Here is a 15,508-nt window from a genome sequence, read left to right as displayed (position 1 = left end):
ATGGACAGGCTGATGTTGGGGTTTGTGTTTGCTCTCTGCTCTGTGTTTCAGCTTTGCCGCCCTCACCGAGAGATGTCTTGCTTCCGACCCTGTCTCCCACAGTCCTGCGGCAGCTGTGGCCCAACGCCACTTGCAAGCAGCTGCACTGAGCCCTGCGTTGCCCGCTGCGCTGACTCGACGGTGGCCATCGAGGCCTCCCCGGTGGTGGTGACCCTGCCGGGCCCCATCCTCACCCCTTTCCCTCAGAGCACAGCCGTGGGATCCTCCCTGTCAGCTGCTGTTGGCAGGTCCCTCAGTGCTGGGGGGGTTCCCATCTCTTCTGGGGGCTCCCTTGGTCTGGGGGGCTCAGGCCTGTGTCTGCCTCCCCCCTGCTGCCGTCTGAACTGCTGAAGCAGGCCGACCATCCCCTTTGGAGCGGGAAGGAAGAGGGGGCCTCTGCAGCGGCAGGAGCGTGGCCACGGCTTGCCGACCGGCTGGCTGTCCTCATCCCCCCTGGCAGGAGGGACCTGTGCCACTGCTCCTGGCTGCACGGCAGGCCTCTCTGTCACTCCTCTGGCTCTGCTTTGCTCTGAGCTCCTCGAGAAAGGGCCCGTTATCTTCTGCTTTGCTGAACATTTGTGCCACTGCACATCCTCTTTCTCATTAAAGATCTTATGAAGCACAGCAGGGGACTTGGGGTGCTTTGTTGTGCTCCTGCCTCAGTCACCTAGCAGCTCTGCAAGGAGGTGGGAGAATCCGTGCTGTCCCCACGCAGCAGAAATAATCCCAAGGATGGGTCTCTGCCCGTCGTTGTTGGAGCGCCGCAAACCGGTAGCAGAGCAAGAAACAGAATCAAGCAGGCAAGAGAAAGACAGGGAAATCCCCAGAGAAATGGATGGAACCAGAAGCCGTTGTCAGGGGTGGAAACAGAAGTAATGCCACACAGGGTAGCCCTGTTTCACTGTGAGGGTGGTCAAACAGTTGCCCAGGGAGAGCTGGAGAGTCTCCATCTGTGGAGATCTCCAACACAGAAACAGACAAGGCCCTGCACAGGCTCCTCTCTCGACCCTGCTTTGAGGCAGGCACGGACTGCCTGTTGTGCTCCTCAGGTGGTGCGTGGTGTGCAGAGCCGGTGGCGGAGGGTGGCTGAGGCTGGAGGAGCCACCGAGGAGAAGGGAGGAGGGAGGGGCCAGTGCTGAGGTAGGCCACTGCTGCAGAGGTTTGGTGGTCCCAGGGCAGGAGAAGGGGCACCGACGTCAGTCCCAGGGCTGGGAGCACAGGAAAGGATGGAAAATCAGAGAGCATTAAGCAAGTGACCCAACAGCAAGGCTGTGAAGGTGTAAGCGTGCTGAGGAGAAGCCTGGGAGAGCAGCCAAAAGGCTGAGGTCCCGCTGAGATTTGAACTCAGATCGCTGGATTCAGAGTCCAGAGTGCTCACCATTACACCACGGGACCTCCTGGGGGCGTGACTCTCACTCTGGCTGCCACCCGCCATGACCCATACCCTCCTGGCTCAGCCCGCCACTCTCTCCAACTCTGTGCCCATCTTACTGGTGTCCTGGAGACATGCTGCCATGGCTCCTGTGACCAGATTCTGTCGTATCGTCAGTTGTCTCTCAGTAACGCCCCCAAATCCTTTTCTGCTGGACAGCCCCTCCACCCCAAGCCTGTAGTGTTGCCTGCGGTTGTTGCTACCCAAGTGCAGGACTTGGCCCTTGGCCTTCTGGAACCTCATACAAGTGGTCTTGGCCCTCCATATGATTGGCCCTTCAACCCTCCATACAGCTCCACTGCCCACAATGGTTTTTGACTGTCATCACAGCAATGAATGTTGCTTTTTTTGCTCACAGCAACCCTGGAACCAGAGACTTGACAAGTTTCCTCCCCTTCCACTAGAGAGTCTAGTTGAGAAAGGTTCCTTGTGTTTCCCTTGCCCCATGGGCCATAAGCTGGAAGAGGAATGAGGTGTCTCAGTTCATAGCTATCAGGAACATCCAGTTCCATCCATCCATCCAGTTCCAGTAAACTTCAGGGTTTCTCTGCAATGCAGAACCATGTATAGGGTAGGTCAGCCACCCTGAACATGGGCAGGGAGGCATAGCCCCTCCGAGACATGCAGTCTGGATCTTTAAGCAGAGTATTTCAGAGGTTACAATGTGTACCAGAGTCTGTTTTCAGAAAAGAGCTCTATAGAGGAAATAATGCTGTGCTCTGTGTTTGCTTGGAGAACAGCCCAGCAGAGGGACCTGCATGTACTGGTTGTGAACTGGTTGAACATGAGCCAGCAGTGTGTCCAGGTGGCCTGGAAGGCCAATGGCATCCTGTGTTTTATCAGGAATAGTGTGGCCAGCAGGACTAGTGATGTGGTTATGCCTCTGTACACAGCACTGGTGAGGCCTCATCTTGAATCCTGTGTGCAGTTCTGTGCCCATCACTTCAAGAAGGACATTAAGGTGCTGGAGCAGGTCCAGAGGAGAGCAATGAGGCTGGTGAAGGGACTAGAGGGAAAGTCTTACAGGGAGAGGATGAGGGAGCTGGGGTTGTTTAGCCTGGAGAAGAGGGGACTCAGAGGGGACCTTATCACTCTCTTCAATTACCTGCAAGGAGGTTGCAGTCAGGTGAGGTTGGGCTCTTCTCTCAGGCAACTAGTGACAAGACAAGAAGGCATGGCCTGAAGCTGCACCAGGGAAGGTTTATGTTGGATATTAGGAAGCACTTCCTCATGGAGAGGGTGATCACACCTGGAATGGACCATTGGAATGGCCCAGGGACGTGGTGGAGGCACTGTCTGTGGATGTGTTCAAGGAAAAGCTGGATGTGGCACTTGCTGCTGTGGTCTGGCCGATGTGATGGTGTTAGGTCATAAGCTGGACTTGATGATCTTAAAGATCTTTTCCAGCCTTGGTGATTCTGTGATTCTGAACACAGACATTCTACATGCCATCTGAAGGGGATGAAACATTTGACAAGCAAGCACTGGAGAGATGGAAAGGATGCAGTAGGATGGAGAGCAAATTTCTATACATTATATAAAGAATGGACATTGTTCCACTGGATATCATTCCACTGTACCTAGAAATTGCATACCTGGCCTCACAAAGCACAGTGTATTCTTCATCTTTACCCTGCCACAGCAGCATGATGTTCTTACCAAGTGAAACCATCAGCAGCAGCAGTGGGATAAGCTCTGAGGCAGACTGAAGAATCCCTTTCTATCTGCTGTATCAGCACCAGAGTGAGGAGCCCAGCATAGAACCACCTTAGCAGGAAGGAAACATTTATCTCAGTGGGGTGTCCTCCCGGGCCCCAAGCAGCTAATGCTCACAATGAATCAGCATTTCACACCAGCACCCTCGTCTAGGATTCCTGAGAAACTGTGGAGAACCATGGATTAAGAGACCGCCCTGCAAAAGCAGCTACATCCTGTCACACAAGAGAGAAGTTGAGCCTAAGAGCCTCACCTCTTCCCCCCGCGTTACAGGAACATCACCCTTCCTCTGTGCTGCTCTAATCACAACAGCCGTGGGCCCCACACGAGACTTGACTCCCGTGGGAGTCCACAGCAAGGAAGGGTCTCTTTTCCCTTACGGGCACGGGGGCACAGATGCTTGGACTAGGAGACACAGGAAAGCTGCCGGAGGTTGAAGCTGATCTGATCGGCTTCCAGGGAAGCAGCTCTGTGCTCCTGGCTATTGTTCCACGGCGCAGCGGAGCCGTCTGCTCTGTGCTGGCTTCTTTGGTGGGACAGGCTGAGCTGGAGGTTTAGGAGCAGCAGAAAGTAACCGTGAAGGTAAAAGTACGTTCGCCGGGAATCGAAACCAGGTCAACTGCTTGGAAGGCAATTATACTCACCACTATATCCCCAACGCCTGTAGTGCCAGTAGGCCAATGTTTCACACCTTGTCCCTTCATCCCGCGCATCCCCGCCCGGCCCTGCCAGCCCATTTCCCCCCAGTTTCTGCACCGCCCCCCCTGCGGCACAGCCCATGGGCGCCTTAGCTGCATTAACCACCGGCTAGGGGACATCAGGACTGCTCAGGGTTGGGGGAAAGACACTGGGCACACCACCACTGAGCTCCAGCCATGGACTCTGCACAGACTTATGCTATGGCCCAGGGTTCAAGGGACCTCCTGGCGTCATGTGGGAGGGAGGAGGGGATGCGTGATCACTACTGATAGCCAGCCCTGAGCAGCCACAGAGGAAGAAAAACACAGAATCATAGAATATGCTGAGTTGGAAGGGATCCAGCAGGACCATTGAGTCCACCTCCTGTCCCTGTGTAGGGCACCACTAGAATCACACCATGTGCCTGAGAGCATCATCCAAACGCTTCTTGAACTAAGGATCAGACCATCTGTCTTGATCATGCTGCTGGTGCTTTTCAGGGTGCTTCTAAGGGCATCACTCCCCATCTGCATCCATACATGCACCACAGGGGCATGGACCATGCAAGAGTGTATGTGTACGTGTGGCAGCGTAAGCACAATCACCCAGCTGTTCCCTCCTTTCCCCACTCTCAGGAGGATGCTTCCAGATCAAGATACAATCAAGAAGATGACTTAGCAAAAACCGTTGGCGGAAAACCAGGCTCAACTCGAGGGAAATTTATTGCCAATTCTGTTAGATTGACATAGTGAGAAATAAAGATGAATATAAAACACATGGCACAGAGAAGGAGGAGTCTCTGCTTTCTTTCTCTTTCTTTCTTTCTTTCTTTCTTTCTTTCTTTCTTTTTCTTTCTTTCTTTCTTTCTTTCTTTTTCTTTCTTTCTTTCTTTCTTTCTTTTTCTTTCTTTCTTTCTTTCTTTCTTTTTCTTTCTTTCTTTCTTTCTTTCTTTTTCTTTCTTTCTTTCTTTCTTTCTTTTTCTTTCTTTCTTTCTTTCTTTCTTTTTCTTTCTTTCTTTCTTTCTTTCTTTTTCTTTCTTTCTTTCTTTCTTTCTTTTTCTTTCTTTCTTTCTTTCTTTCTTTTTCTTTCTTTCTTTCTTTCTTTCTTTTTCTTTCTTTCTTTCTTTCTTTCTTTTTCTTTCTTTCTTTCTTTCTTTCTTTCTTTCTTTCTTTCTTTCTTTCTTTCTTTCTTTCTTTCTTTCTTTCTTTCTTTCTTTCTTTCTTTCTTTCTTTCTTTCTTTCTTTCTTTCTTTCTTTCTTTCTTTCTTTCTTTCTTTCTTTCTTTCTTTCTTTCTTTCTTTCTTTCTTTCTTTCTTTCTTTCTTTCTTTCTTTCTTTCTTTCTTTCTTTCTTTCTTTCTTTCTTTCTTTCTTTCTTTCTTTCTTTCTTTCTTTCTTTCTTTCTTTCTTTCTTTCTTTCTTTCTTTCTTTCTTTCTTTCTTTCTTTCTTTCTTTCTTTCTTTCTTTTTCTCTTTCTTTCTTTCCTTTTTTCTTTCCTTCTTTCCTTCTCTCTCTGTCTGGCATTTTCTATCCTTTCTTCATTATGTTTTCACAAAGGCCAAAAACTTTGCTTACCTATCAGCTGTGTCCTGTACTGGGTCTGATGTGGAGCTGGAACCTGCTGTGTCTGGCACAAGGGAGCCCCTTAGCTCTATTCACAGAAGCCACCCTGTAATGCCCCATAACCTCTCCACTACCAACATTTGGCCACATATAGCCAATACAGTGCCCATCGAGAATACCTGCTCCACCCTGCTCCTGGATGGACCTGGGAGTGGAAACACAGGCAAACAACCCAGGATGGAGAAAATCCCCAAGTAGTCAAGTTGATCACATTGGTGTTTCCTAAACTAGCACGAGCCTTGTCCTCCTCCACACCTGCAGAGTCCTGGAGCTTCCTACTTCAGGCTAACATTACACCAACCCCTCCCAGGCACACAGCATCTAAACTAACACAACCACACTCAAAGGTTTGGTCTGCATTCAGGGACAATGCTCTTGGCAGTCAAACAATAGTGTGATTTATTGAAGCAACAAATGCACAAGTTCTTTGGATTGCCAGTGACAAATTAGCTATCTACAAAGCAGGTGCAAATACTAAGAATATGAGTAATACAGCCTCACTACTAATGTGTTATGTGATAAGAAATAAAGAAGAAAGGGGGTGGGAGAGGGAGGAAAAAGGGAAAAGGGAGTTCTAAGGAGGTTTCAGTGTTATCAGTCCCAGAAACAGAGAGGGACTGAAAATACGCTGTTAATTTCAGCCAGTGGAGCTACTTAGAAAAAAAATAACTGAAAGTGAAATTTCTAGAAAGAAAATTGGTTCTATCCTGGCTCAAACCAGGACACACTTTCACCAGTCATCCCACACAAGTGTACTACAAAAGCTTGTCAAATCCCAAGGGTGCTAGAAGGAACATGTGAGCACTCCAGGAAAGTGCAGAAGTGCTGCCTGAATGTTTAGTGAGAAAGGATTGTGCTGACAGAAAGGATGTCTATCTTGTTCATAATGCCCTTTTTGGAAGCTGGAGTCATATTTAGAAGTCTTGATTAAGGTTTATAACACACTCAGGCGTAAGTAAGGGCAGGGGAGTGGAACTCAGCTCAAAGTGCCTGTCTGAATGTATGCACCTGATGCCAGTAAAGATACCCCAGCTTTTAGAACAAGTCTGTAGGGTTGGGCAAGGGCCAAGACCTGCATGTCATTTTGAAGTGGCAGCTTGAAGGCCAAGCAGGATACCTTCATGCATCTGAAGTGGCAGCAAGTTCAGCAATATTCTGAAGGTATTTAGATGCTTGGCTGATATGGGGACCAGTCCAGAGGACTGGATGTCTTCAGGGCATGCATCCAAGATCCAGGAGTCTATTCACATGTTATATTGATACCTTTCATGTTCCACAGGATTGACATGTATGAAGCAGAACCATATGGATCCCTGTGTCTTTCTAGAGCATCGGGTGAAGGACACACAAATCTCTTTTCTGATGCTTAAAGATGCCTTTTCTTAGGCAACCAAATCACATGAGTGCTCTTACAGTGAGTATTGCCTTAAACACCTCACTGTCAGATGCTTAATGCTGTTTCATGGATCTGAATTGTCAACCTGGAAAGCAAGGAGTCTGTCTAAAATCTGTGGATTGCAAATATCTGGCTGTCTGAGTCAAGGCATCATTTCCAGAAATCATATTTGGAGCCAGAAGTTTGCTCTCCATTCTCTGCATCCAGGCCATTACGCCAACAATTCAGAGCACACCTTTGTTCTGTCCTCTGAAATCCAAAAGGCAGACACAGCACATCCAGTGTCCAAGAATATCACATGCTTCTCCCTCAACATGGAACTGCAGCCCAAGTTAACAGTGAATGTGGGAATGTCTGTGTAAACATCCACAGCACCTGAAGATGAAGGACTTCTAAATGGCTGCACTCCACATCAAAATTGGGATGTAACAGATAGCCGGTGCTGTCACAAACGTCCATACTTCATAGGCATGAAGCATGACAAAGGACCTGCCGCAGACCTGTTCTGTTCTGGATCTACAGGCAAAGTCTGAGTAGAATACTTGAGCAATTTTAACATGTCTGTAGTACTCTGTAAATGCAAATCAGTTGTTTCATCACTGTCTAGAACACAAATGTTCAAGTATATAAACACAGACAAGATAAGCCACACTGCTAAAGCTAGTAGAAGTGAAGCTCTCATCCATTTTTGAGTTTATTTTGAAATCTAGGTTCATTAGTAAGGTTTCCCTTATACTTACCAGAAAGAAACAGATCCCTCCAGAGGGTTTACTTGAGTCTAATGTTAACAATATAATTCTCAGGCTATGCCCACCCAAAATGTAACACATGTGAGTTCTCTTCAGCTATACAGAAAGTCTGAATTAGAGGAGAGTGATTCAGCTCAAACACAGCTGTCAAGTATTCATATATCTTAGATTATCCAGGACATCTGCATGGAGCTGTCAGCTATACCTCAGGTCCTGCAAGAAACACACATTCTTCTGTACTGGAAGCTAGAGATCGGATGGAGGTACCCCATCATGATGGAAGGCATCATGATGGAGGAAGCATCAAGTCCTTGAATATCTTCCCTGATTTAGGCCTACACAATTAACTTGCAAATGCATTAAACTACATGAAATAATCAGCAATTTTTCATTCTCTTGCAATACAGTGCTCTTTTGACCTCTTGCCTTACAAACACAAGTGGTGGTAAAAGCACATTCTGAGCCTTGTTCCTGGTTTAGTCCTTTTCCTCTGGGAAAGAGTTTTCTCCCTAACATTTTTTTCAGGTCAGATCTCATCTCCTGGTTCCTAGGTAATGTAGATCGAGGGCTTCAGAGCTGGGGTAAAAGCACTGTGTATGAAAGTCACTTGAACATCCCATTTAGGGAGGGCTTCCAGAGGAGGGTGGTGTATAATTGAAGAGCACTGATATGTAAAGCAGTGCCACAATGGTGAGGGGGGAGGCACAGGTGAAGAAAGACTTCATCTTGCTTCCTGGTACCAGACATTCTGGAAGACAAAGGAGATGATAAAGATGTAGAAGAGGACTATGAGAGTGAAGTGACCTAGAACAATAGCTGTGGTGACAACTTTGAGGAGGGTCATTTTGAGACTGGTAGTACTGTAAGCCAAATTCAAGAATGGCTTGATGTCACAGAAGTGATGGATGTGGTTCTGGCCACAGAAACTCAACTGAGAGGTCATAATGGAGTGCACCATGGATGTACAAAACCAGTGGACCAGCTGGCCACAGCCAGCAGCAAACAAGTCTGTGAGCTCATGACAAGGGTGTGGCACAAAGAATTGCAATTGGCCACATAGGGGTCATAGGCCATGGTGGTCAGGAGCATAGCCTCAGTACTGCCCAGGAAGTGGAAGAAGTGGAGCTGGGCCAACCACCCAGCCAGAGAAGGGCTGATGCCCAAAGAGAAAGCCACTCGGCATTTTGGGAACAGTGACTGTAGAGTAGAAAATGTCCAGGTAGGAGAGATTGCCCAGGAAGAAGTACATCAGCATGTGGAGCCGAGGATCAGATACCATAGTCAAAATGGTCCTGTTTTCTAGAAGACTGGTTAACTACAGCAACAGAAAGGAGATTAAGTAAACGCACTGCAGCCCCTGGACATTGCCAAGGCCCTAAACGATGAACTCACTGACCTCTGTCCTGTTCTGCATTGCTAAAACGATAAGCAGTTCCACAGTGGTGAGTAACCACATTACAAAACTCAGTTCTTTCTGTGCAGAAGTGAGAAAAACACAACACATATAGTCAAACATAAAAGCTGCATAGAAACTAACACAGAAAAATGTACTTTAATGTCCTGGTTTGAGCCAGGATGAAGCCAATTTTTCTTTTTACTGATTTTTTTTTCCTTCAGTAAGCTTTCTTGTAGCTAGCAACAGTGTGTTCTGCTAGGCTGATAAGACAGTGGAATGTTTTTCTAACTACTGAGGCTTCAAGGCTGCACCTGCACTCTGCCGGCTCAGACACTATGGGGAGATCTGTGACCCCCCCGTAGGAGGCTGAGTTAGACAGGCAGCAAAACTGGCCAAAGATATTCCATTCCATAGATCTACGTAAGCTCAAAGGAAGGTCAGAGATCACAGAAGACAACTTCCTTCCTTCTTTTTCTCCCCTTCTCTTCCGTCCATGGCCGGCGTCCAGGGAGGACTCTGTTCATCCATCACCGTCAATCCTCAGGCTTGATCCCTCGTGACCCCCATAACTCTCTGCTTTCTCCAGCAGCAGCTCCGGGATTCCTCGGGACTCTTCCCAGTTCAGGGAAGTGCTGTGGGAGTTGCTGGGGTGGGGGGAGGCGAGAGGTTTTTGCCCATTCCTGAATATATTTGTATATAATTGTATATATTTTCTTGTATGATTCATTAGTGTTTTAATTAAAGCTGTGTAGTTTAGTTTTCAATCCAGCCAAGTCTCTCTCTTTTTCTCTCTCTCCTTCCCTACCTGGGTGGGAGGGGGAGGGGATCAAGAGCATTGTTGTCGGACCTGAGTCAAACTGTGACATTTAATATAGTCTTCTGCTATTTTATGTCTAGAACAAAGAAAAGAGTAAAATATCACAGAGGAGAAAATATTAAACTAAAAACTTCCATATGTAAGATGTAAAACACTGGTGCTTCTTCACTTTCAGTCACATTCCTATTTCAAGTCTGCTAATCTTTAAACTCCTGCTACAACATTTCATCTCCTCAATAAAGCTTCTAACTCTTAAAATGAATCACACTTGATGCTTTCTTTCTACTACTGTGCCTAGTAACTTCATTAAGTTAATTTCAACTTTCACATTTCTAGTGGTTACCATCTTCCAGACAGTTCTTTGATCTTAAAAATTGCACAGTTTCCATTATTTTACCAACAGCCACCAGAAGGTGCTCCGAGGTACCATACTATCATCAGCATTTATTTTGTATGTTGCTGAGAATAAAGGAAGAAGACACCTCAGCATGAGATCACAAACTGGTTTTGTTATTGGACTCTGTACTTTGCCTGAAGAATGTATTTTGTTTGAGCAGCAGCAGAGTGGGACAAAAGCCAACATCTCATCTCCTACCACACTGAGATGGGTTTGCAGGAGCTGAGTCAGTTGGTGTGCATTCAAGACAAATTGACTCATCCCACTGGAAGCCCACTGGATTTTCCTGCTGTCCTGAGTTGGAGAGATGGAGTGTCCTGCTACACCTACCACTGAGACAATATGCCTAGTCCTGCCAGTCTTGTTAACCTTCGAAAATGCAAATGAGTATGCACAAGCTTTTGCCTTTTTTGTTTGTTTGTTTGTTTCAGGTAAGCATGTTTATCTCTTAGTGGTAGGTCCCAACCATACAATAAAGAACAAAGTCTCACATTATTTTACCGTGGTAGGCACAGGTGTTTCTAGCTTACAATAGTGACTGCAAATTCTTTCTCTTTCTCATACCTTTTTAGCTTATTATTTCAGCATGAAGAAAGTAAACAAATAGAAATCTCCCAAACTGATTTAATAATAAAAATGTGTATGTTGTCTGAAGGTAATTTACACACATAAGAATCCACTCCAAAAAAATGATCTAATTACTCTGAAAATACTTTTCATATGATCTTTGAACAAACTTTATTGGAAACATTAGATTTTATAATATTCTAGACTCACCAGAATTTTAGTCAATCACCTGCATTTTCAGCAGTATAGATGCAATTCTCTGTTAAATGCTTCTATTTCTTATACATTGATTGTCACCTTTAGTCCTTCTCATTGTAATCCATTTGCAGAAAGGCATCACTCTGTTAAGGTGTCCCACAATCTCCTCTGATTCTGCCTATTTTTCTCAGTCAGCTACAGGTGATCTTCTTTCCCCTATTCCTTCTAACACATTTTTTCTTCTCTTTCTACTGCTTCTTTTCTGATTCACAGATGCTGACTACTACTTTCTCCAACTGACCGGTGAACACTTCCAGTCAGAGGAAACTACTTCTCCCAATCTTCCTTTTTAAATTTTTTTAAGACTCTTGCTTAAATAGAAATGCAAAGCAAACACCCTGCATCCTGAAGCTTGACTATTTTTCCAACTATATAAATTACCTGATTAAAAAGAAAAAAATTCTGCATAAACCTCACCCCACTATGCATCAGCATGTTTTTCATAGTAGGAGGGCCCTCAGAGGGTAAGCCAGAAAGCAAAGCTGAAGACAAAGCTGTTTATTCTGTGGAGTTCAAAGACTGAGCATTTGGCATTCTTCTAGCTGAGAAATTAGTACTGCAGCTGTGGTAGCAATGACTACATCAGGAGCTTGTAGTTATTCAGGTGTGATGCATATTCCATACGTGCCCACTCACAGCCTCGTCCCTACCCAGAACCTACTTGTCTTTCTTGGGGGGTGGGGAGTCGGGCCTGGTTGGGACTGGAGAGAAAAACTCTGTACATTGTTCATCAATAGCCAAAATACTGGTGTTTTATCAACACTGAGCTGGAAAGGCAAAACACACACCATACAGGCTGCTATGAAGACATTTGACTCCATCTCAGACAGACTCAGACAATCTCCATCCCTTATTCCATACATTCTGACTGATGCTTAGGTCCAACATTGCCTGACACATCAAAGTCTCCTCTGACTATCCTATTGTTGTCAGTTATTAATTGAAATATACACCATTTGTGGGGAAAATCACATTTGGGAAAAATAACATAAAAGAGAACATAAGGGACATGCAGAATAAAAACAAGGCCTAGATAACGCTGAAACAGTAAGAATTAGACAAAACCAGATTCCAATTAGAGAAAAACACTCTCCAAGAAGTCACCAGCCTGGCCTTGAGACCGGTCTGCAGGACACCTGCAGGAAAGATGACAGGGATGGACCCACAGCTTGTCTTGGTTACAGCCTTAAGCACTGGGGAAAAAAACACATTGAGTAATTGAAATCACTGTATGAATATATTAATGATCCATTAGCATACTAAAATTCACACCTACAGGCTAGAGGGACCCCTGCTAACAACAAGGCCCCCACTCTTGGAGCAGGCACAGTGACATTCCTGAACACTGGAAATGGAAGCAAGGGATTAGTGACTAGTCGTGTGTGCCAGTTGTAGAACAATAGAGATGAAGTTCTTTTTCACATTTTTTGGTATAAAAGTAGCACTTGTGTTTCAGGAAACTGAGCTTGCTGTGTGGAACACTTTCTGCTCCCTGCTCTGTGCAGAACAGGATATTAAAGCAAATATCTTACCTTATGTGTGGGTTGGCTCCTTGCACACCAAGTGACAGACCAACTTTTAGGACAACATAGCTGTGGAGCATCCCCACATCAGGGGAGGTGCCTGTTCCCAAAGCAGCCCATGACTCTGTGGGAAGCCCACCTTGTGGCAAGGACTCATAAAGAAGAGGTTCATGGAGGACTCTCTCCCACGGGAGGGACCCCATGGGGAAGCAGGGCAGGACTGTGAGGAATCCTTCTTCCTGAGGAGGAAGGAGCAGCAGGAACCACCAGCCTGAGAACTGACTCTAAACTCCATCCCCCTGTGCCGCTGGGGGGAGGGAGAGAAACCAGGAACAAAGGGATTTGGGTGGGAAGAAGGGAGGGGTGGGGTAAAATACGTAAGCCAGGATCTTTATTCTGTGTCCTCTGTGCATATTATTAGTGATAAAATCAATTATTATTTTTCCCCAAGTTGAGTCTGTTTTGCCTGGGACTGTAAACAGTGAGCAAACCCTCCTTGTCCTTGTCTTGACCCATGAGCCTCTAGTTGGCCTTTGTCCTCCCCATCCCACTGCCTGCGTTGTGTGGGGGTTGTGGGGGGAGCTGAGTGAGCAGCCACATGGCTGGTTCTTTTTTGTTGTGTTAGGCCCAAACCATGACAGATGGGTTGACCTTGGACTACAGCCAGACTTCCACCCAGCCATTCTCTCATGCCCCCTCAACAGGACAAGACAAATAAGGTGAAAAAATCTCTTGAGATAAGAATAGGGATACCATCGATTGATTGCCATCACAGACAAAACAGACTGACTTGGGGGAATTAATTTATTGCCAATTATAAATAGATTGGATAATGAGAAATCAAAATAAAATTAAAACACCTTCCCCCTACTCATCCTTATTCTTCCTAGACTCAACCTCATTCCTTCATTCCCAACTCTTCCACCTCCTATCAGGCCCATCTGGCACTCCGTCTGACAGAGTGTTTCAGTCAGAAAAAGAATCAGACAGAATGCACCAGGTTTGATGAGATAAGAAGCAATCCCCTCCAAACACTTTACTTCAGCATTCATGGAATGGAATTAATAAAAGCCAAGCTACTGCAGCACACTGAGGACGTTTCAGTTTACCCTTTCTGTTTTAAACTGAGAAAGTCAGTTGCTAATTTGGGAAAGAGGTCTTTGTTCTGAGAGGAAAAATCTAGACATTAATCGTGTCTCTGTCATCAGCAGGTTTTCACTTTCAGGAAAAACAACTCCTCCTCTATGATCAAAAGGTTTTAATTTGTTTCTCAATCAATTGTTGAGGATTGAGGTAGGGTTTTTTGAGTTGTTTTTTGCATTTTCTGTTGTTTGGGGGGGGGGGGAGCTGTGTTGGGGGAAGAGGTGTAGGGTATTTTTGTTGGTGGTGTTGGTTTGGCTTGGTTTTTTTGAGGGGTAAATTCACTTTTTTTCCCAAGCCTGAGACTTTATATACTTATGGACACAGAGGAGAGGACATAATGATGGGGGAGGATAAAAATTTTATAATACTCTTTTATAACATTCCTAGAGGGAGTAAGGTTTACTTTTTTTTTTTTTTTTGCCAGGACAGAGTTACAATTATTAAAATTTATTCTAATATGCCAAGTAAAAAATGCAAGATATTTTAGGGATTCAACAGGAAAGGAATGCAAAAATAGCACAGACCTGTCTGAAAGACATTTCACTTCATTCACTTTTTTTTTTTTCTTTTGCCAAGAAAACACTGCTGTTCTGTGGAGCTACACAGGAACCTCAGCATCGCAAACATGACCATCTTCTTCCTATGTAAGCACTTGTCAATGCACGTCCTCAGGCTTTGCTTGACTTCCTGATTGCTCAAGCTGTAGATGACGGGCTTGAGCACAGGAGTAATAACTGTCTAAGACAGGGAAATAATTTTCTTTGTTTTGGACGAGAGGCTGGATTTGGGTCACAGGTGAATGATGCCAATTGTGCTGTAGAAAAGTCACTACCACAAGATGCATGGCACAAGTGGAAAACGTTTACCTGTGGCCTACAGACAAGAGCATCTGAAGAACAGCATGGACAATGCAAAGATAAGACATGGCTACTAGAGACCAAAAAAAGGAATCACCACTATTATAACAGTTAGAACAAAGATATGTCTGCGCACACCAGCTTCAGCACATGAGCAACATCACAGAAGAACCAATTTCTCTCAAAAAAGGGCAGTGCAAATAACCACTCGGTGAAGCCCAGAGCTACAGGAACACCAGACAGCCAAGAGCCATCCTAAAACAGTGATTCCTGCCCATCATGGTGGCATAATGCCACTGGCATTGGTGGTATATGGCCAATTGCCAGTCATAAGCTGCTAAGTGCTCCTAAGAGGAAACACTCACAGGTGACAAAAAGAATGACATAGCTGAGCTGCAAGGCACAAGCTGTAAAGGAAATAAATTTTCTCAGGAAAAATTTTCTCAGCAGGATCATGAGTATCTTGGGTACAATGCTTAGGCTGTAGCCAATCTCTGTCAAGACAAGATTCTTTAGTACATGAGTGCATGCAGGAGAGGGTCAGTGGTTGTGATCCCAGTAATTAGAGAGTTCCCAATCAACATGGCCAGAAATATTATGGAAATCAGCATGAAAAGTAGGAGTTGCATCTTGCCTTGGAAGGTAAACCCCAACAGTAAGAAATTAGTAGTGACTGTTTGGTTTCTGGGCTTAATTTCCCCAACAGGTCCCATAAAGCAAACAAACAAACAACCATGAAAACATTAGTAGCTTGGGTCAGACTTGTGGTCTCTGAAATAGCTACGGATCCAAGCAAAGAGGGGTTTAAAACATGAGGAGAAACTTGCATTGGGTAAGATAATGACCCCAGTGTAAAAATCTCAGATGGGGAACCTGTACAAGATCATCTTGTGCAGTCAAAGGCTGGGATTCAACTTCCC

General features: G+C 45.4%; 2 protein-coding genes and 1 non-coding gene across 3 annotated transcripts; 1 reads left to right on the top strand and 2 right to left on the bottom strand.

Annotated features, from left to right (window-relative positions):
* The first annotated feature begins 72 nt into the window (after positions 1-72).
* On the top strand, positions 73-390 carry LOC104396149 (beta-keratin-related protein-like). Its single transcript, XM_010005954.1, has one exon. It carries the CDS (start codon positions 73-75, stop codon positions 388-390), a length of 318 nt encoding a protein of 105 aa, XP_010004256.1.
* A 972-nt stretch (positions 391-1,362) lies between these two features.
* TRNAQ-CUG lies at positions 1,363-1,434 on the bottom strand. The gene has a single exon. It is a non-coding gene; the product is annotated as a tRNA-Gln (tRNA).
* A 6,816-nt stretch (positions 1,435-8,250) lies between these two features.
* Positions 8,251-15,301, bottom strand: LOC104396148 (olfactory receptor 12D2-like). Its single transcript, XM_010005953.1, has 4 exons — positions 15,171-15,301; positions 8,799-8,937; positions 8,602-8,755; positions 8,251-8,378 (listed from the first exon to the last, which is right to left on the bottom strand). Exons 1-4 carry the CDS (start codon positions 15,299-15,301, stop codon positions 8,251-8,253), a joined length of 552 nt encoding a protein of 183 aa, XP_010004255.1.
* Positions 15,302-15,508: the final 207 nt, after the last annotated feature.

This window comes from Chaetura pelagica, unplaced genomic scaffold, assembly GCF_000747805.2.
Source record: "Chaetura pelagica isolate M959 unplaced genomic scaffold, ChaPel_1.0 scaffold369, whole genome shotgun sequence".
Taxonomy (NCBI): domain Eukaryota; kingdom Metazoa; phylum Chordata; class Aves; order Apodiformes; family Apodidae; genus Chaetura; species Chaetura pelagica.
Note: the sequence above shows the minus strand (reverse complement) of the source record. Positions and strands in the feature narration are given on the sequence as shown.

What these genes read in the sequence shown, in the direction of transcription:
- LOC104396149 (XM_010005954.1), top strand. Translation starts at nt 73, where the DNA reads ATGTCTTGCTTCCGACCCTGTCTCCCACAGTCCTGCGGCAGCTGTGGC.
- LOC104396148 (XM_010005953.1), bottom strand. Translation starts at nt 15,301, where the DNA reads ATGGGACCTGTTGGGGAAATTAAGCCCAGAAACCAAACAGTCACTACT. An exon ending in TCCATAATATTTCTGGCCAT is followed by an intron (nt 8,938 to 15,170) that starts GTTGATTGGGAA and finishes GTAGTTAACCAG; the next exon opens with TCTTCTAGAAAACAGGACCA. An exon ending in CCAAAATGCCGAGTGGCTTT is followed by an intron (nt 8,756 to 8,798) that starts CTCTTTGGGCAT and finishes TGGTTGGCCCAG; the next exon opens with CTCCACTTCTTCCACTTCCT.